Source organism: Caretta caretta, chromosome 2, assembly GCF_965140235.1.
Source record: "Caretta caretta isolate rCarCar2 chromosome 2, rCarCar1.hap1, whole genome shotgun sequence".
NCBI classification, from domain to species: domain Eukaryota; kingdom Metazoa; phylum Chordata; order Testudines; family Cheloniidae; genus Caretta; species Caretta caretta.
Window position 1 is genome coordinate 32,924,314 of NC_134207.1, and position 20,420 is coordinate 32,944,733.

The 20,420-nt window shown below is 42.4% G+C and overlaps 1 protein-coding gene across 6 annotated transcripts in view; it reads left to right on the forward strand.

The window, feature by feature from the left end:
• The first annotated feature begins 1,808 nt into the window (after positions 1 to 1,808).
• The window catches only part of TMEM74 (transmembrane protein 74), a 43,101-nt gene continuing 24,489 nt past the window's right edge, over positions 1,809 to 20,420 (forward strand). For 4 of the 6 annotated variants that reach the window (XR_012666897.1, XR_007355404.2, XR_007355403.2 and 1 more), the window contains exon 1: positions 1,809 to 1,956. Coding sequence is in view for 3 of the 6 variants with exons in the window: in XM_075124975.1 (XP_074981076.1) it covers positions 1,914 to 1,956 (43 nt within the window). In the remaining 3 variants the exon portion in view is untranslated. Of the gene's footprint in view, positions 1,957 to 2,913; positions 10,250 to 20,420 lie in introns of those variants that run through there. The other 2 variants (XM_048841492.2, XM_048841493.2) reach the window with 2 other exon arrangements.

Genomic DNA, 20,420 nt, shown 5'->3' on the forward strand with positions numbered 1-20,420 from the left:
CACCTGCCCCGCCAAGCATCCTAGAGATACCACAGTGCAGGTGAGAATAGCCAGGATGGCTGGACAAGTATTTTGCCTAAGGTGTTATGTGTGCATAGCGGGTGCTGTAGTTTTATGTAGGGGAACGCACTCACCCGGGGAGCTGCTGTTAGTTACCGCGCGTTGCTGTCTGGAGATGAAGGGAATTGCTCAGGATTCAGTTCAGCTTCCTCCTGGCTAGGGGGCAGTTCATCTGTGGTCTTCCTGTTCGTGACAAAAACAAAATAAGAGAGTTCATTATTACCGCTGACTGTGAGTGATTCACATGTGTTCCTCACCACACAAATACAACGGTAGCACAACTTTATCTTTCATAATTCAGAATGAGAACACAGGATGACACAGCTGACTGCTCCCTAAAGCAGAGAGGCAAACTCATCCCACCTTACTTTAAGTTGGTTCTCTGCAGCCTGGCTGCTGAAAGACTCAGATCACAGAGCTTCCTAGCCTGCAAGCCGGACCAGGAAACCCCTTACAAATTAACATTTTCAATACAACACACAGCAGAGCATAGGTTGCTCTGATTTGCACCAGGGATAGTCAGGCAATGACCACTGCCGAGACTATGAGAGCCGCACAGGAGGCTTTAAATCACATATACATTCCACCCCTACTTAGCACAGTTTGGCCAGAACAAAGAATCCAGCCCTCTGTGTTGTCAGTCTATTGCATTCAGATGTAGTAGTAGATTCCCACAGCCAGGCCTACTTATCTCTTTAAAGCAGATTTTTTTTTTAATCCAGGCTATTATTGTGCTACCATCATAAGTCTCATTATAAATCCATTGGTCCCATCTCTTACTCCATATTGTCTTTTGTGTGACAAATGTTGCTTACTTCTCACACTCATTTGACGAATCTTTTAACCAGCTCTTATTTGTATGTGCAGAATATGTGTTATGCATTCTGCTTTCCACCTCCACACCTCAGATCTTTCGCAACAATAATTTATATACTTTAAAAAAAAATGCTGTTAACCCTTTTCTAACCACAGCCACCAAAGTGGGAACAAGAAACATCAAGGGCTGGACTGCAGCTTTGCCATTTTACCTGTGCATAGGGTGGCGGTGATGCACTCACAGAAGGAATTGTGCCTCAGAAAGGTATGATTACCTCCCTGTTTCCCCCCTTGCTCTAGGGAATAATAGTATATTATTTGTCCACACCAGCAACACAGGTTGGCACATGATGGGTGGGACTGTCCTTACCCTGATACAGAAAGTGTGTAACCAAAAGGTGACCATGTCTGTCAGAGCATCACTAGCTCTTGCGATTTTATCATGAGTCCTATGATATTTGCTGTTTTTCTTAACGTCTCAACTCCTGGAGCCCTCTTGGTTGTGGAGAAAAGCTTGAAACATGAACCCCAAAGGCTCAAAACACAAAAGGAACCCAACATTTACTTTCATTGTTTTAAATCTCATGACTTTTAAATCTCATACGTTTTGGGGGCCTGACTCATGGTTGCTGACTGCTCGGGTTTGATAATACTGCTACCCACAGGGATATTATTGGATGAGTGGGAGACCCCATAGCCCTCACTGAAACCTAGAGGAACATTTTGGAGCGGAAAAGTGGCTCGCTGCTGTTGTTACTTAAACAGGGAGGACTGGGTAAATGGCTAGTGTGTGGTGGTTCAAGTTGAACAGAGCCCCTTCCCCCGCCCTCTCTCTTGCCTCACTGCAGGCAGCCAGAACAGTCCCCTTGTATAAAAACTACATCTCCCAGAAGGCAGCCTGGGTGCCCCTCCCAGCCGGCACGCTCTCTCCTCTTCTCCCACGCCCCCTCCCCAACCTCCGGCAGAGGCTGCAGGACGGCGGAACGTGGAGGGCTACAAGTGCTTCTCTATCAGACTTTCACAGAGCAGCCTAGGAAATGCAACAATCATCCGCCAAATGGATGCAAACAGAAGAGAGAGGTAAGTGCGCCGGGAATGTGAGCATTCTGCAGGGAAGACGAGCTGCGGTCTGTGCAATCGGGCTGGGTTATCATGTCTGCACTTGGCAGTTAAAACCCTAAAAGACAGTACGTCTAAAAAGATGCTTTTATCAGTTGTGTCACCCAAATATACTTGAATCCAAATACTCTTGGATTATGTAGCTTGCGTTTTATAACTCAGTAGATTCCCGCTTGGACAGTGCAAAGCCCCATGACTGAGCACTGTCCAGTAGAGATTTTTAAAACAAAAACAAAAAACAAACCTATATATATATTTAGTGTGTAGCAGAAATTTCTTTAACAAACAGAGCATTTGGCTACAAGGTTTTTTTTGTTTTTTCCTTTTCTTGTTATAATTAATTAATTGTAGATGGAGAAGTAACATCCGTCTTTGAGTCATCAGTCTTTGAGGCATAATTTCATTCCAAATGCTCTTAATCAAACTGGAGATCTGCTATAGGAAAGCACTGCTTTCCCCCGGGATTATCAGATTTCCACCAGAGAATATAGATCCTGGATTACTGAGCTACATGGGATTTGCCTGTATCTTTCTAATTACATTGTGAATCTGAATTTAGGCTTCCTTTTTAAAAAAGAAGAGAAAAGAAGAAGTTGTGTGCTTTTTATAAATAAAATGATAACTCTGTGCTCTGACATTTTTATAGATGATAACTATGATTCTCTTTTTTTTAATTATTTTAGATGGCTTATTGCCTTAATTGGATATTGGTGTCAAAGGTTGATTAGAGTCCCTAATAGATTTTGGATCTGCAAGAGGATTGCAGTTTTAAACACTTGATTAAAACAATCGCATTTGCTATTTTCCCCTTGAACAGTTGTGAGAGGAAGAATAATATATGATGTTTGTGTTACTTTCCTGTTGGTTTCTTAATGCATCATGAGGTGTTTATTTTACCCCTTGCTGTTTCATTTGCAGACTGAAAAGAAATACATGTCAGAGGGAATTTGTTTAATCATTTAGCAACTGAAACAAGCCATATCCCTAGCAGAAATATTGGTTAGCGGGTAGAACATTGCTTTGAGGCAACAACTCGTGTACCATGTTATCACTTGATTGTATTATTGACAGAGTTTCCTGAAGCATGGCTTAGATTAAAAGCCGCGGCTTGCTAGAGAGGAGTTCTGATGGCTTGTATGGAGCTTCTGTACCTCACCAAGAAGGGTAGGCGATCGGATCTGTGCAACAACGTGGACTGGAGTTTGCAGGCCCCTCCCTACGAACAGCAGAGAGATGGGGACGATATGGGGGCTAGAACAGCAGCTGCGGTGGCAGCTCTCTGCTGCGATAGGCACTGCAAGTCTACACAAAGGGCAGCCACAGCAGGTCCCACCCAAGCACCCCTTTCCTCCACTCCTACCCCCTCCTTCTCCTGGCAGCATGCAGCAGCATCAAGCAGCATCCAGCCCTGCTGCCAGCCAGCTCACTTGGATGGAGAAGAAGAAGCAGAAAAGAAGAGAGCCTGCTGCTGTGCCCAGGAACTGGAGACATCGTTTACTTATATGGATGAAAATGTCAATCTGGAGCATACGAGAAACGCCCCTTCTTCTGTGAAGAGTTGCTGCCAGGTTCCCCCTGCCCAGCATAGCTCCTGTACAGAGATCCCACCCGAATGGGCTCATGATCCTCCCTCCCTGATCGCTGAGGAAGAAGATGATACTGGATCAGAAGCTGCTTCAGGGAACTCTATAGACTATGGGTTCATTAGTGCCATCTTGTTCCTGGTTAGTGGGATTTTGCTAGTTATTATTTCCTATGTGGTGCCCAGAGATGTGACTGTGGATCCTAACACTGTAGCAGCCAGGGAGATGGAGCGACTGGAGAATGAGAGCGCTAGAATCGGGGCTCACTTGGATAGGTGTGTGATCGCTGGGCTATGTCTCTTAACTCTGGGTGGTGTGGTGCTGTCCAGTTTATTAATGATGTCTATGTGGAAAGGGGAGCTGTACAGGAGGAACAGATTTGCATCCTCCCAGGAATCTGCAAAGCTGTATGGTTCTTTCAATTTTAGAATGAAACCCAGCACAAATGATAATACACTAGAGTTATCATTAGTAGAAGAAGATGCATTTGCCATAGATAATTAGCACTGTCATGATTTTTAAGGCAGTATTTCTACAGGAAAATATGTTCTATTAAAGAAAACAAATACAGCTAAAGATAGGTAGTAATGCAGTTTAATTGCCTGGCAATACATGTCTTTCCTTAAACTCTGTAACTGAATGTTTGCATTATATGGACATTTGTTTTTTAAGGAAAACCTGCTAGGGATAATGTAATCAATATAAATGACACTTTCTTATCTAAACCACTGAATAAAAATAAATTGGTGATATTCAGGTTCCCCAGATCTCCTTTATACTGTTTTTAAAATATTTCCCCCTATTTAATTTCTTCGTACCCAATACAAAACACTATCATCCTGCCATGTTTGAAAGCTGTTAATTATTACAGCCTACATGAGGATTATTAACAGTCTGCTTGGTAATATAGTAAGGGAGAGACCAAGTCTGGCATTTAATCCCAGCAATTAAGGGTGACAGTTTTTTATACTTTCTTTTTTAAACTGACCCCTTTTTTTTCCTGACATGAAAGCCCAGAAAATACCAGTAGTTCATCATGTATTCATTGAAAGCACAGATGTCTAATTTAGAATTGTCCACCTTCCAATTCACAGACCTTCAGTTTTCTCCAAGTAATTGTATAACCAGTGATGATTATTAAAAATGTGAAGTATGGGTGTGGTGCAGGGGAGTGAATAGCTCAGGCCATGGGTAATAGGATAAAAAGGGCCTTTCACCTCTACATCAGCAGTTCAACTTCACTCCAGATCGGCAGTGACTGAAAATAGTTAACTTGTGATGGCTTTTTTGTGGCCTTTGTGAAATAAGTCTAGTTCCAAATGGACAGATGCCAGGGTAGAAAAACTGCCATAAATTGTCACCAATTGACCTCCTTGTTGGGAGTCTCAAAAAAGCCAAAGATTGAAAGAGGATGAAGACGGAAACCTCTCTTCCAACAGAGGTTTGAAGCAAGTTGTTGGGCTGTGAGTGTGCTGAGGCTGCCTGTGTCAGACCCGTTCTCTTGAAAAATAGATTTTAATCCACTAAGGCTGCCAACTGTGCACCTTTCACAACCAGTGACAAAAGAAAAAGGAGCTGCGTTCTACATGGGTCAGAGCAATAACTTTCTGTGCTCCACCAATCAGCAACCTACTTGATATTTTAAAATATTGACTTCTACAAACAATTGTCAGAAAATAAAGGTTAGATACCTAGCAATCAGACTGCCTGGGCACTGAGTTCATAGAGTGTAGTAGCTGGTCAAAGAAAGGTGATGTTACCAGTGAAGTCTGTGTAGCACAATGGCCAACGATTAAATGCTGAGGGAATTTACTTGGATGTCTGACATCTTCAATGGAATGCTAAAATAGATGTGATTTTTGTACCTTTGTTTTAAGGGAAAAAATGAAAAATGTTGTTGGTCAGTAGTATGATTTTTTTTTAATATACACTGGTTAGGTATAAGCTGATCCACTGGCAAGACCAAAGAGTAGCTAAGGGATCTATCATCTGTTCACATTGTCCCTGACATTTTGGCCATGGAGTTTTAATAGACATTCATAGCTTGATTGCCACAGTATTGCCTGCCCCATGCATTAAAAAATCATGAATCAGCCCCCTCCCAACCCCCCAAAAATCATGACATTGGTTTAAAAATGGAGGATTTCATCTTAAATATTTGAGGGATTTTATTTGCCTTCTAAGATTTGAGCCTTTAGGGTGCCTTCAAGTCACATTTTCAAGCTTCTCTCCTCAGCCATGAGGGACAGAAATTTACTTTCTTTTTTGAGTGAAAGTGGAGATTCTCATGAAAACACTTGACTCCAGGAGCTAGGGCTGGAAGAAAAACACCAAATAGCATGAGACTCCTGACAAAATAATCAGAGAGCTGGCAACACTCTGAGTACTATAGTTCTTGGGCCTGATTCTCCACTGCTTTGTGATTTTGCACTGGTGTAAATGGCTGTAATAATACCTAGCTCTTATGGAGCTCTTCCTCCCTAGATCTTAGTGTGCTTTACAGAGGTGGGCAATATCATTATCCCTATTTTACAGATGGGGAAACTGAGGCACAGGGCATTGACGTGATTTGCTCAAGGTCACCCAGAAAACCAGGGACAGAGCTAGAAATTTAATGCTGGTCTCCTAAGTCCTATTCCAGTATGCTGTTCACTAAACCACGCAATCTGCCCTCCACAGGTTCAGGGTAACAGAGAATCAGCCCCTCCTTGTCGGATTCTGGAGTCTAAGATTTTACATTGTCACCTTGGAGACTGGCCAACAGGCTGTCAATTCTCAATCTTGCATGACTAGTGAAGATCATGAATGCAACCCTTTGCTCTCACATGAATAGTAACCCACACTGATAGTTGCACTGTCTTTGCAGAGCATGTTCACAGTAAATATCTGCTTTGAAACACAAGGTGTTCTTATAAGCAGATTGACAACAGTTTATGACTCAAAGCAGGAAAGGGGGAAAATAAACTTGAACTGTGCTCTGCTAATGGGCCTTCCCAGGCTCTGATTAATTATGTCTGGTGATCAGCTTGTCTTCTATGGTCTTTCTTTTAATGCTGCCCCATGTGACTGGAGGGAGGATTTAATTCAATATGAAAAGTATGGAAATCCCTTCCTTCGCACCTCTATTTTGGTGGGTAGCAGGAGGGCATGATGAGGGAAAACACTGAATAACCTATCGTTAGCTGGCCTATTATGCCTTTCCCTCTGGCTGATCATAAGACAAATGCAGGACTTGTGTTTGGTATTCACTCCTTTGTGGTTCAGATAGTTGTATGTGCTTGCTCTGGGATTCCCCTCATACAAATTTATGCAGTTAAAGGTTTGGACAGCCTAAGAAATCTATTTGAATTTCCAAGGTGCCCACTGATGTAGCACCCAGAAGGATTGGAACACATTCCTGTCTTCCGCTGTTTGCATACTGCGTATCTGTAAGGAATGCCATGTTGTGCCGATGCTTTAATGTTGGCCCTGCAGAGAGGTGGCACTTCAAGTCTCAAGCCATGACTGCCCTTCTGTCTACACTGCACACTAAGCCCAGGCTCTGACTCAGGGTTGAGCCCAAGTCTGTCCACCCAAATCTGTCTGGCTTGGGTCAGCAAGTACTCAAGACACCAGTCCTAGGACCCTGCTAGGCGGGTAGGTGAGCGCTTGAGTCTCCCGGTGACTCTGGTCCAAGTCCTGTCATTTTGAAGTGTGGACACGTGTTAAGCCGCAGACCTGAGTCAGAAGATCTGCGTAGCGCTGTCTGGATGCACTAGCACAGCTATGAGACCCAGTCCAACAACTGTAAATCCAGGTTTACAATGCAGCTTGGATGCTCAAATACGGGCTTGGAAACACTGAGTCAACACACCTATGTCCCACAGACACGGACTTAGTGTGCAGTGTAGACTTTCCTCAGTTTCATTGCTTGGCACTTATGGGAGCAGATTATAATGCAATTGTAACGAATGCACAAAGGGAGGAGTGTGTGTGTGTGGGGAGCTTGCATTCCTACAGCCATGTGGATGTGGTATCATTAATCCAGTTCTTATCAGGATTAGCTTTCTAAACTCAAAAATAACTCTCCTTATGTGGAGGTAGAAGCTGTTTTGGCCCATTGGAATCGGGCAGAATGGTAAGTGGAGTCACTGAGAATTAGAAGACATACAAGGAGGCTGCTTCCCCTGCTCATCTCTTGCTCCAATCTGCTACTGACTCATACTAGTAGCAGATAACTACCCAAACAGTGCTGACTCACCGTGATGGTTGGAGGTGTGGCATTCTGTCCGCCCCTGCGCTGCTTTTTAGGGATGGCCGTGGGAGTAGTGTGGGCCCACAGGGCTCACTTACCCCTACGTGTTCAGACCTGAGGGCCAGTGAAGACTCAGAGGGAAGATGGGTGGAGGATTACAACTTCCCCTTACACTGCTGAGTGAGCTTCTGAGGACATGATGTGGCCCTTATTGAGAAGCCTGAGCAGGCAGACCCTAACCAGATTTCTTCTACTGTTATTTGTCCATAGATGGTGATAGGGTGAAGAAACCTGTTTGTTTCCCACTGATGCTAGCCACTGTAGTGTGTCACACTGAGTGTGATGAGAGCCCTTAGACTGGAGAGGAGTCCAACTGGAAGTGCTGCACTCTGACTTTTCAGTCTTACAGTTAAAAAGTCTAAAAGAGAAGCTGTCAATTTTGAGCTTGGATGGATATATTTAAATTTATTTTTTAACTATACATGTGTAAAATTGGAGTGCATATTATAACGGCAGGAAGATCTGAAAAAGATCACCAATTTTTGAGGCTGTAAAGATCACACATTTTTGTAAGAACCGTGGCAGGCCTTATTGCAGATTATTAGCACTAGAAAAGAAAACACTCCCTTTATTGTCAGCATATTATTAAGTGAGACGTTTTCTGACACTTTGTAAAAGCATTTCACAGATCATGAGTGAATTTAAAATGAGCCCACAGGTTTTCCATGAATGTTTTAGGCAGAGAAGCCAACAAAATGGTGTCTATGCACTGCACAATTGGGAGAAATCTGGAAATTTAAATAATATAATCTATGTGGTTTTTTTTTGCTTTGGTGTTACTATATAAAGGGGAGGGGAAGCTTCCAGAGTAGGAAATGCAGGGGGAGGTAGGAAACAGAACTATTCGGACTTCCCCATGACCCATATTGAGATAGGCTGGAAGGGGTTGGTGGTGATATAAATGAAGCCTGTCACTTCTAGATCGCTAGTTCTAGTAGAGTACAGTATGGTAGTGACCCAACAGTTCACAATGGACAAATGTTCACATCACAAAAATAGCCACCACAATTGGCACCCTTGCAGGCAGACTCAGCAGAGGGTCCAGGGATTGGCTGGGTGAGGAGAATGAATTATTGCCCCATTACAGACAGAAGCGATTTCTCCTGGTCTGATTTGAAGCACATTGATGAAGCAGCATGGGGGAAGCTTGCTCTCTTGTTCCCCATGCTGTACCTAATGTAGGGATTGATAGAAAACTTCATTCTTCAGGGATGTAAATCTGGCACTTTTCCTGAGGGCCAAATTCGTTAGGGCTGGATCTTAGGAGCAGGCCTGAGCAAAGGGTATTGGTAAATTTGGGAAGAATTGGACTCAAACAATACCCTCCTTGCTGCCTCCTCACTCTAAGGGTACATCTATCCTGCAGTCAGAGATGTGACTGCAGTGCATGTAGACATACTTAAGCTAGCTTTAATTTAGCTAGCTCTGGTACCAACAGAAGTGAAGCCTTGTCAGCACAGACTTCATTGTGGGCTCGCCGCCTGACTATGTATCCAGGGTCCCGGGTGAGCTTGTATAGTATGTCCTGCAATCACCATCCAGCTGTAAATTGTTACCCTCTTAGGGTATGTCCTAAGAGGGTAATAATTTACTCCTGGTCTACACCAGCAAGAAATGATGATACCTGCTCCCCCTCTCCCTCATGACACCTCAGCTGTGCTGGCCATCTGTGGAGTGGAGTCAAGACTCTGCCTAGTCCAAGTTACTCCCCACCTACCTGCTTACTCCTGTATGCTCAGACCCAAGTAGCCTGTTTAAGGCATTAAGAAATTCTTTCTTCCCCTTAGTTTCCTGCGTGGGTATGTGGTCCAGACCACGATCTAACCCTGAAAAGCTAAAAGGCAATTAACACAAAACTCATTAAAATATTAAATGGCCATTAAAACAGTCCCTTGCTGGTTTTTTAGCCCATCAATTACAGACATGTACTAATCATTTAGAAACTGAATAACCCCTCTTCCCTTTACCCCTATAGACGATCACCAAAGAAAGAACTAACACAAAATTATCCTTAATTCCATTATAAGTTTTGGTAACCTTCCTGTTTTTCCACAGACAACCAGCTTTACTGTCTCACTGCCATCCTCTACAGACAGAAGAATTAATTTTAAAATCTCTCCTAGGAATCTCTGTTGGGTTGTTGCTGTTTTTAATATGTTTACAGTTTTTAATCTTGATAATCCTTTTAAAAAACTGTCTGTAATAACCAGTGTTTACCAAACAGGAAAGTAACTGATTTAATTTTGTAAATCTGCATTTTGAACTGCTAAAGACAGTGTTACAGTTATTGTGAGCTTTTCAGTAGTGCATCTGATACCGCCTTATAACAGTAATAGTGTTCTGTACAGGTATAGAATAAAAAAAATCGCAACATTAATCTTTCGTTACTATTGTTTCTTACCTTTGCTGAAACTGCATATAACAGCGTTGTTTTCTCTCCATGCTGCCAAACACATCTGGTTAAAAGGATTATTTTCAGTAACATTCTTCCTTCACACCTCTATTTAAGGCATGATCCCACACTACTCAAGCCAATGGGAGTTATGTCACTGATTTCACTGGAAGCAGGAGTAGACACTTAAGCCCAGCACAAACAGATGCACACTGACATGTAACATGGGTCATGCCTTGTGACATTGCTTCCAATAATTTCTGTGGCTTGCCCAGGCATGAATGTATGGCCCTATCCTGCAGCTTTTACTCCACTAAAAAACCAAATAGGAGTGCCACTCCTTGATTTAGATTCAAATTGGAGCAGGGACTCTTCTTTGTTACTTGTTTGTACTGTTTCCCTGTTTTCACCCAAGTGGTTAGTCAAAGTTTGGAGCCCTGAGGATATTCCAGTTGGGAGTAGAAATTGGTGATAAATAATTCTTTGATATAGTTTTATTTACTTACAAAGAATGCAAAGTCCTGTTTCTTTGAATGAAGAAGGAATCAAATAGCAGCAAACAGCTTCTTTTGCTCACAGCACCAAAACCACTCTTATCAGCCTGCACCCTTGACCCAAAAAACCTTTCCCCAGGTTTCTTTCAGACACTGTGCTTTCAGCTGCTCCTTCCAGCTGTCACTCTCCCAGTTTTTGTATGTTCTGCACCCCCATCCACCACTCAACCCATAACTAGGTTCCACCTAGCTCATAAAACGATGGGTCTGTGATCCTTGACAGGGGTTCCTGGCTTCTACTGCAATAGATACCATAACATATCCCCTGGTGTAACTCTGACCTCAGGAGAATGGCACTAGGGTTACATTTAGCTCATTTTGTACAGCCTATGGCAATTAAGGGTTAAGGAAGTTGGTGTATTTATAGATATGACAATCCATCAGCTTGAAGACCTAGAAAGCTTTTTAGTGAGAAACAAATACTAAGTTCACTTCTACTGCTCTTAAAGGGCTGTTCATCTAGCTCTGGTCTCCTTTTTACATTTGAAGGACTTTTCATAATGTATGCGATTAAATGGAACTCTTTATTTTCTGGGCATAACTGCTCCAAGGTCGGAAACACTGCAGACTGCAGTGACGTGAGCTATCTCTTATTCCTGTCTGAATCAGCGGATGTTATTAATTTGCATCCTTTTAATAAAAAAAGGCAAGACAGAAATCTTGTCTTTGAAAAGAATCTGCTTAATATTTTTTTTTTAAATATGATACTTTTTTCTGGACACTTAGTCAAATAATGCACATTTTTATTAATTTTTAATACCGTGACTCTGCAGAGATGCATATAATTTTCTGCTCACTTCTGGGAAGATTCTTCCACCTTTAAAGATGCTACTCAGCATGAGTATTCTGAGCAGTTCCACTGAAATTGGCTGGGCTACACATTTGAGAAACTGCTCACCAAACTGAGAAAGGGAGTTGCAATCTGACCCAAAGTATTTTCCAAAGTCTGTGGTCCAGTTTCTGCCACCTTTACAATGACTTGTACTTTACTCTGCATGGACTCCCATTGGAATGTAGGGGACTACTCAAGAAATAGCATAAATAGTATCTCCTAGCTCTTATAGAGCACTTTTCACTAGTAGATCTCAAAATGCTTTACAAAGGAAGCAAATATCATTATTCGTATTATATAGATGGGGAAAATGAGGCACAAAAAGGTGAAGTGATTTTTCCCATGGTCACCAAGTAATCTAGTGGCTGAGTCAGGAATAGTCCAGGCCTCCCAATTACTACTCCAGTAGTCTATGAAAAGGGGTATCCTAAGATGCCCCTAAAGCACCTGAATTAAAGAAGAACTGCAAGTATTTGCAATTTTTATTAAAGTCTTCAGTTTTCAGAGCACGTGCAGCAGCAAACTCTTCCAGGCAAAATCAGCCCAAATCATTAGAGTCCTGCACGGATACAAAATTTGTATCCACATCCAATCCGCGATCTGCAAACGTGGTCCACGGATATCTACAGGTTTGCAGGACTCTACAAATCATGTCTGGCTAAAACTTGCAGTGAACTTCTAATTAAGTTTTTCGTTCGTATTATGATAAACTTTTAATATTTCAAAAAAATCAGTCTGCTTTCATTCCAATAGTAAAACCTGCATTTTTACATGAGCACATAAAATTTCTCTGTTCTCAGAAGTCACTACTTTGATGGATTTGTACACAGGAAAACTCAGCTATTGTTGAATAAAACATTTCCAGAAGCAAAATTGATTAAGTCCCTTTTGTAGAGAGAAAAATCAGTTCTTCCCATTAAAGGTATCTTAAAATATGTTGTTCAGCTAGAAATGTAAATAAAGTCTCTTACCAGTCCCGTACTGCAATCTGTCTATTAACAAAACAAGACTGAGCTGGTCTCTTTATAATGAAAAAAGATGAGTTCGGTTCAAATCAAACATAAAGCAACATCTGCCAAACTAAGCAAAGCAACTGCACTGGGATATTAATAATGCCAAGTAGCTTTTTTGATGTTTTGGTATTGCCTTCTTCAAGGATTAGCTGTGTACTCAGGAAGAATTGGTAAGGTTGGTGTTGCGTCCTAACTGATTAGGAGCTTCTGGAATGAATCACACAGATGCTGTATGTAGTTTTAAAGTAAGATTCCACAGATCACTGGTTGAAGCCTGGAGTTAAGGGAACACAGCATGCATAAATGTCTAAATGACAATGAGAACATCCCCATGCTACAGCAAGAGCTTCTCTTTCTGTTGGAGAGTATTGTTCAGCAAGTGAAAGAACAATGCTGGCATAAGCAATGGTGTAAATTTGACCACACTGGTCAACCTGTGTGAGGACTGCTCCTAATCCAACAGGTCAGGCATCTACTAAAAGTTCAGTTCTTTTTAGTGGAATCGAAATATGACACGAATATATCACAGGTAAGGGATTTCGTTAATTCCTCAAATGCATTTTGATGTTCATCTAATCAAACCCATATTTGGTCTTTCCTCGTTAACTCTCTCAGAAGCTGTGCGATAGTTGCTAAACTTGGAATGAATCTGCTACTGTAATTTGCAAGCCCTAGCAGGCTATGAACTTCAGTGGGGTTTCTGGAACTGAGGCGTGAGGAATGTCCTTCACTTTCTTAGGATCCACTGAGATGCCATCTTTGGAGATTATATATCCAAAAATTCTAATGTGGGTTTATTGTACTCATATTTATCTGGGTTTAACATGAGATTCTGCTCCTGCAGTCATTCAAAAACAGCTGCTAGTAGAGTGTCATGCTCTTCAGATGTAGTGCCAAATACTAATGTCATCACTCACATTAAGAACTCCAGAGATTCCAGCTAGTACCTCACATATGGTGTTTTGAAATATTTCTGCAGCTGAAGAAATGCCAAAACTGAGTCATTTATAGCAGTGTAGACCCATGTGTGTCATGAAGGTTGTTATGTACCTTGACTCAGGATGGAGCTCAAGTTGCTCCCTTCAGATCTGCAATAATGTCACCTACAGTGTGGGTGATGTGTCATTCATGGTTGATAGATCAATTGGGTAAACACATATCCACACAAATTCAGATTTTGCCTGGTCGCTTTGGTTTCTGGGCCACTACTATAGGGGAGACCCCTGTTGTGGGGCCTTCCACTTGCTCACGGAGGTCAAGATCTCCCAGGTGTGCTAACTCTTCTTCCTTAGCTTTCTGACATGGAAAATAATGCATCTGTATGGTAGAGCTATGAGCTGAACCATGTCATCAATGTGTAATTTTTATTTCCTTTCTCTTCAAATTTCCTATTTGTTTGAGCATGTCCTTATAAGATTGGAGGAGTTAATTTAGCCCGTTAGGCTGTACCATTTGGATCACTTGAATCAGTCCTCGCGCCCTTGCTGTGGTATAACTAATCAGTGTAGCTGTGATATTAGTCACCAGGTACACTGAACTGGTAACAGACCTATCTTAAATACAAAATGAGCTGAAAATACACCACAACTTATCAGTGAATCTGGATTTCCATAGGCACATACTTTTACTGCTGTCAGTTTGAAAAAACGGTTTATGTGCTATGGGTTTAGACACACTTTGTCCATCATATTCACGGATGCACCAGCATCAGTTAAAACTTCGGTCTTGTATCCTTGTATGATGATGTGGCGTCATGGCTGAACAATCACAGAATCACAGAACTGGAAGGAACCTCGAGAGGTCATCTAGTCCCAGTCCCCTGCACTTGTGGCAGGACTAATTATCTAGACTATTCCTGACAGGTGTTTATCTAACCTGCTCTTAAAAGTCTCCAATGATGGAGATTCCACAATCTCCCTAGGCAATTTATTCCACTGCTTAACCACTCTGACAGGGAGTTTTTCCTAATGTCCAACCTAAACCTCCCTTGCTGCAATTTAAGCCCATTGCTTCTTGTCCTATCCCAGAGGATAAGAAAAACTGTTTTTCTTCCTCCTCCTTGTAACAACCTTTTACATACTTGAAAACTTGTGGTACCTTAGAGACTAACAAATTTATTTGAGCATAAGCTTTTGTGAGCTACAGCTCACTTCGTCGGATGCATTCAGTGGAAAATACAGTGGGGAGATTTATATACATAGAGAACATGAAACAATGGGTGTTACCATACACACTGTAAGGAGAGTGATCAGGTAAGGTGAGCTATTACCAGAAGGAGAGTAGGGGGGAGGAGGGGAAACCTTTTGTAGTGATCATCAAGGTGGGCCATTTCCAGCAGTTGACAAGAACATCTGAGGAACAGTGGGGGCGGGGAGGGGAATAAACATGGGGAAATAGTATTACTTTGTGTAATGACCCATCCACTCCCAGTCTTTATTCAAGCCTAAGTTAATTGTATCCAGTTTGCAAAATAATTCCAATTCAGCAGCTTCTCGTTGGAATCTGTTTTTGAAGTTTTTTTTGTTGAAGAATTTCAACTTTTAGGTCTGTAATCGAGTGACCAGAGAGATTGAAGAGTTCTCTGACTGGTTTTTGAATGTTATAATTCTTGACGTCTGATTTGTGTCCATCTATTCTTTTACGTAGAGACTGTCCAGTTTGACCAATGTACATGGCAGAGGGGCATTGTTGGCACATGATGGCATATATCACATTGGTAGATGTGCAGGTGAACGAGCCTCTGATAGTGTGGCTGATGTGATTAGGCCCTCTGATGGTGTCCCCTGAATAGATATGTGGACAGAGTTGGCAACGGGCTTTGTTGCAAGGATAGGTTCCTGGGTTAGTGGTTCTGTTGTGTGGTGTGTGGTTGCTGGTGAGTATTTGCTTCAGGTTGGGGGGCTGTCTGTAAGCAAGGACTGGCCTGTCTCCCAAGATCTGTGAGAGTGATGGGTCATCCTTCAGGATAGGTTGTAGATCCTTGATGATACGTTGGAGAGGTTTTAGTTGGGGGCTGAAGGTGACGGCTAGTGGCGTTCTGTTATTTTCTTTGTTGGGCCTGTCCTGTAGTAGGTAACTTCTGGGTACTCTTCTGGCTCTGTCAATCTGTTTCTTCACTTCAGCAGGTGGGTATTGTAGTTGTAAGAATGCTTGATAGCGATCTTGTAGGTGTTTGTCTCTGTCTGAGGGGTTGGAGCAAATGCGGTTGTATCGAAGAGCTTGGCTGTAGACAATGGATCGTGTGGTGTGTTCTGGATGAAAGCTGGAGGCATGTAGGTAGGTATAGCAGTCAGTAGGTTTCCATTATAGGGTGGTGTTTATGTGACCATCGCTTATTAGCACTGTAGTGTCCAGGAAGTGGATCTCTTGTGTGGACTGGTCCAGGCTGAGGTTGATGGTGGGATGGAAATTGTTGAAATCATGGTGGCATTCCTCAAGGCCGGCATTTCCATGGGTCCAGATGATGAAGATGTCACCAATGTAGCACAAGTAGAGTACGGGCATTAGGGGACGAGCTAAGGAAGCGTTGTTCTAAGTCAGCCATAAAAATGTTGGCATACTGTGGAGCCATGTGGGTACCCATAGGAGTGCCGCTGATTTGAAGGTATACATTGTCCCCAAATGTGAAATAGTTATGGGTGAGGACAAATAGTTATGGGTGAGGACAAAGTTCAGCCACCAGGTTTGCCGTGACATTATCAGGGATACTGTTCCTGACGGCTTGTAGTCCCATCTTTGTGTGGAATGTTGGTGTAGAGGGCTTCTACGTCCATAGTGGCTAGGATAGTGTTATCAGGAAGATCACCAGTGGATTGTAGTTTCCTCAGGAAGTCAGTGGTGTCTCAAAGATAGCTGGGAGTGCTGGTAGTGTAGGGCCTGAGGAGGGAGTCTACATAGCCAGACAATCCTGCTGTCAGGGTGCCAATGCCTGAGATGATGGGGCGTCCAGGATTTCCAGGTTTATGGATCTTGGGTAGTAGACAGAATACCCCTGGTCGGGATTCCAGGGGTGTGTCTGTGCGGATTTGTTCTTGTGCTTTTTCAGGGAGTTTCTTAAGCAAATGGTGTAGTTTCTTTTGGTAACCCTCAGTGGGATCAGAGGGTAATGGCTTGTAGAAAGGGGTGTTGGAGAGCTGCCTAGCAGCCTCTTGTTTGTATTCCAACCTATTCATGATGACGACAGCACCTCCTTTGTCAGCCTTTTTGATTATGATGTCAGAGTTGTTTCTGAGGCTGTGGATGGCATTGTGTTCGCACGGCTGAGGTTATGGGGCAAGTGATGCTGCTTTTCCACAATTTCAGCCCGTGCACGTCGGCGGAAGCACTCTATGTTGAAGTCCAATCTGTTGTTTCGACCTTCAGGAGGAGTCCACCCAGAATCCTTCTTTTTGTAGTCTTGGTAGGAAGGTCTCTGTGGGTGGGTTAGTATGTTGTTCAGAGGTGTGTTGGAAATATTCCTGGAGTCGGAGACGTCGAAAATAGGATTCCAGGTCACCACAGAACTGTATCATGTTCGTGGGGGTGGAGGGGCAGAAGGAGAGGCCCCGAGATACAACAGATTCTTCTGCTGGGCCAAGAGTATAGTTGGATAGATTAACAATATTGCTGGTGGGTTAAGGGAACCACTGTTGTGGCCCCTTGTGGCATGTAGTAGTTTAGATAGTTTAGTGTCCTTTTTCTTTTGTAGAGAAGCAAAGTCTGAGTTGTAAATGGCTTGTCTAGTTTCTGTAAAGTCCAGCCACAAGGAAGTTTGTGTGAAAGGTTGTTTTTTTATGAGAGTATCCAGTTTTGAGAGCTCATTCTTGATCTTTCCCTGTTTGCTGTAGAGGATGTTGATCAGGTGGTTCCGCAGTTTCTTTGAGAGCGTGTGACACAAGCTGTCAGCACAGTCTGTGTGGGATGTAGATTGTAATGGATTTTTTATCTTCAGTCCTTTTGGTATGATGTCCATCTGTTTGTATTTGGAAAGGAAGATGATGTCTGTCTGTATCTGTACGAGTTTTTTTCATGAAGTTGATAGATTTCCAATAAACACTGGGAGTGGATGGGTCATTACACAAAGTAGAACTATTTCCCCATGTTTATTTCCCCCTTCCCCCCCTCCCCCCACTGTTCCTCAGATGTTCTTGTCAACTCCTGGAAATGGCCCACCTTGATTATCACTACAAAAGGTCTTTTTCCCCCCGGCTCTCCTTCTGGTAATAGCTCACCTTACCTGATCACTCTCCTTGCAGTGTGTATGGTAACACCCATTGTTTCATGTTCTCTACGTATATAAATCTCCCCACTGTATTTTCCACTGAATGCATCCAATGAAGTGAGCTGTAGCTCACGAAAGCTTATGCTCAAATAAATTTGTTCGTCTCTAACGTGCCACAAGTACTCCTTTTCTTTTTGCGGATACAGACTAACATGGCTGCTACTCTGATACTTGAAAACTGTTGTCATGTCCCCTCTCATACCTCTCTTTTCCAGACTAAATAAACCCATTTTTTCAATCTTCCCTATAGGTCATGTTTTTTAGACCATTAATCATTTTTGTTGCTCTTCTCTGGACTCTCTCCAATTTGTCCACATCCTTCCTGAAATGTGGCACCCAGAACTGGATACAAAACTCCAGTTGAGGCCTAATCAGAGCAGAGTAGAATGGAAGAATTACTTCTTGTGTCTTGTTTACAACACTCCTGCTAATACATCCCAGAATGATGTTCACTTTTTTTGCAACAGCGTTACACTGTTGATTCATATTTGGCTTGTGGTCCACTATGATCTCCAGATCCCTTTCCGCAGTACTCCTTCCTAGGCAGTCATTTCCCATTTTGTATGTGTGCAACTGATTGTTCCTTCGTAAATGGAGTACTTTGCATTTGTCCTTATGGAATTTCATCCTATTTACTTCAGACCATTTCTCCAATTTGTGTTAAGTATTTCTTCACACAACGCACAGTCAACCTGTGGAACTTGTTGCCAGAGGATGTTGTGAAGGCCAAGACTATAACAGAGTTCAAAAAAGAACTAGATAAATTCATGGAGGATAGGTCCATCAATGGCTATTAGCCGGGATGGGCAGGAATGGTGTCCCTAGCCTCTGTGTGCCAGAATCTGGGAATGAGTGACAGGGGATGGATCACTTGATGATTACCTGTTCTGTTCATTCCCTCTGGCACACCTGGCACTGGCCACTGTCGGAAGACAGGATCGTGGGCTAGATGGACCTTTGGTCTGACCCAGTAGGGCCATTCTTATGTTTTTAATTTGTCCTGATCATTTTGAATTTTAATCCTGTTCTCCAAAGCACTTGCAACCCCTCCCAGCTTCATCTCATCTGCAAACTTTTAGTGTACTTTCTATGCCATTATCTAAATCATTGATGAATATATTGAACACACTGGACCCATAACTGATCCCTGTGGGACCCCACTTGACATAACTTTCCAGCATGACTGTGAACCACTGATAACTACTATCTGGGAATGGTTTTCCAACCAGTTTTGCACCCATCTTATAGTAGCTCCATCTAAATTGCATATCCCTAGTTTATTTATGAGAAGGTCATGCGAGACAGTATCAAAAGCTTTACCAAAGTCAACATGTACCAAGTCTACTGCTTCCACCCCCCCATCCACAAGGCTCGTTACGCTGTCAAGAAAGCTATCAGGTTAGTTTGACACAATTTGTTTTTGACAAATCCATGCTGACTGTTACTTATCACCTTATTATCTTCTATATATTTGCAAATTGATTGCTTAATTATTTGCTCCATTATCTTTCCAGGTACAGAAGTTAAGCTGACTTATCAGTAATTCCCTGGGTTGTCCTTATTCCCTTTTTATAGATTGACACTATATTTGCCCTTTTCTAGTCTCCTGGAATCTCTCCCATCTTCCATGACTTCTCAAAGATAATCGCTAATGGCTCAGAAATCTCCTCAGTCAGCTCCTTGAGTATGCTAGGATGCATTTCATCAGGTGACCTGAAGACATCTAATTTGTCCAAGTAATTTTTAACTTGTTCTTTCCCTATTTTAGCCTCTTCTCATCCTACCTCATTTTCACTGGCATTCACTACATCAGATGTCCAGTCACCATCAACCTTCTTGGTGAAAACTGAAACAAAGGAGTCATTAAGCACCTCTGCCATTTCCACATTTTCTGTTATTATTTTTCCCCCTCATTGAGTAACGGGCGTACCGGTCATTGGTCTTCCTCTTGCTTCTAATGTATTTGTAGACTGTTTTCTTGTTACCCTTTATGTCTCTAGCTAGTTTGATATCATTTTGAGCCTTGGCCTTTCTAATTTTGTCCCTACATACTTGTGTTATTTGTTTATAGTCATTCTTTATAATTTGACCTAGTTTCTACTTTTTGTAGGATTCTTTTTTGATTTTTAGATCATTGCAGATATCCTGCTTAAGCCAGGGTGATCTCTTGCCATACTTCCTGTCTTTTCTACACAGTGGGATAGTTTCTTCTTGTGCCCTTAATAATGTCTCTTTGAAAAACTGCCAACTGTCTTCTATTGTTTTTCCCCTTATACTTGCTTCCCATGGGATCTTACGTACCAGCTCCCTGAGTTTGTTAAAGTCTGCCTTCTTGAAATCCATTGTCTTTATTTTGCTGTTCTCCCTCCTACCATTCCTTTGAATCATGAACTCTATCATTTCATGATCACTTTCACGCAGTGTGCTTGGAAGACTTCTTTCTTTTGGGGAATACTGTGAAGACATAAAAGCCAACATCTTCTGTGGTGTCAGCTTC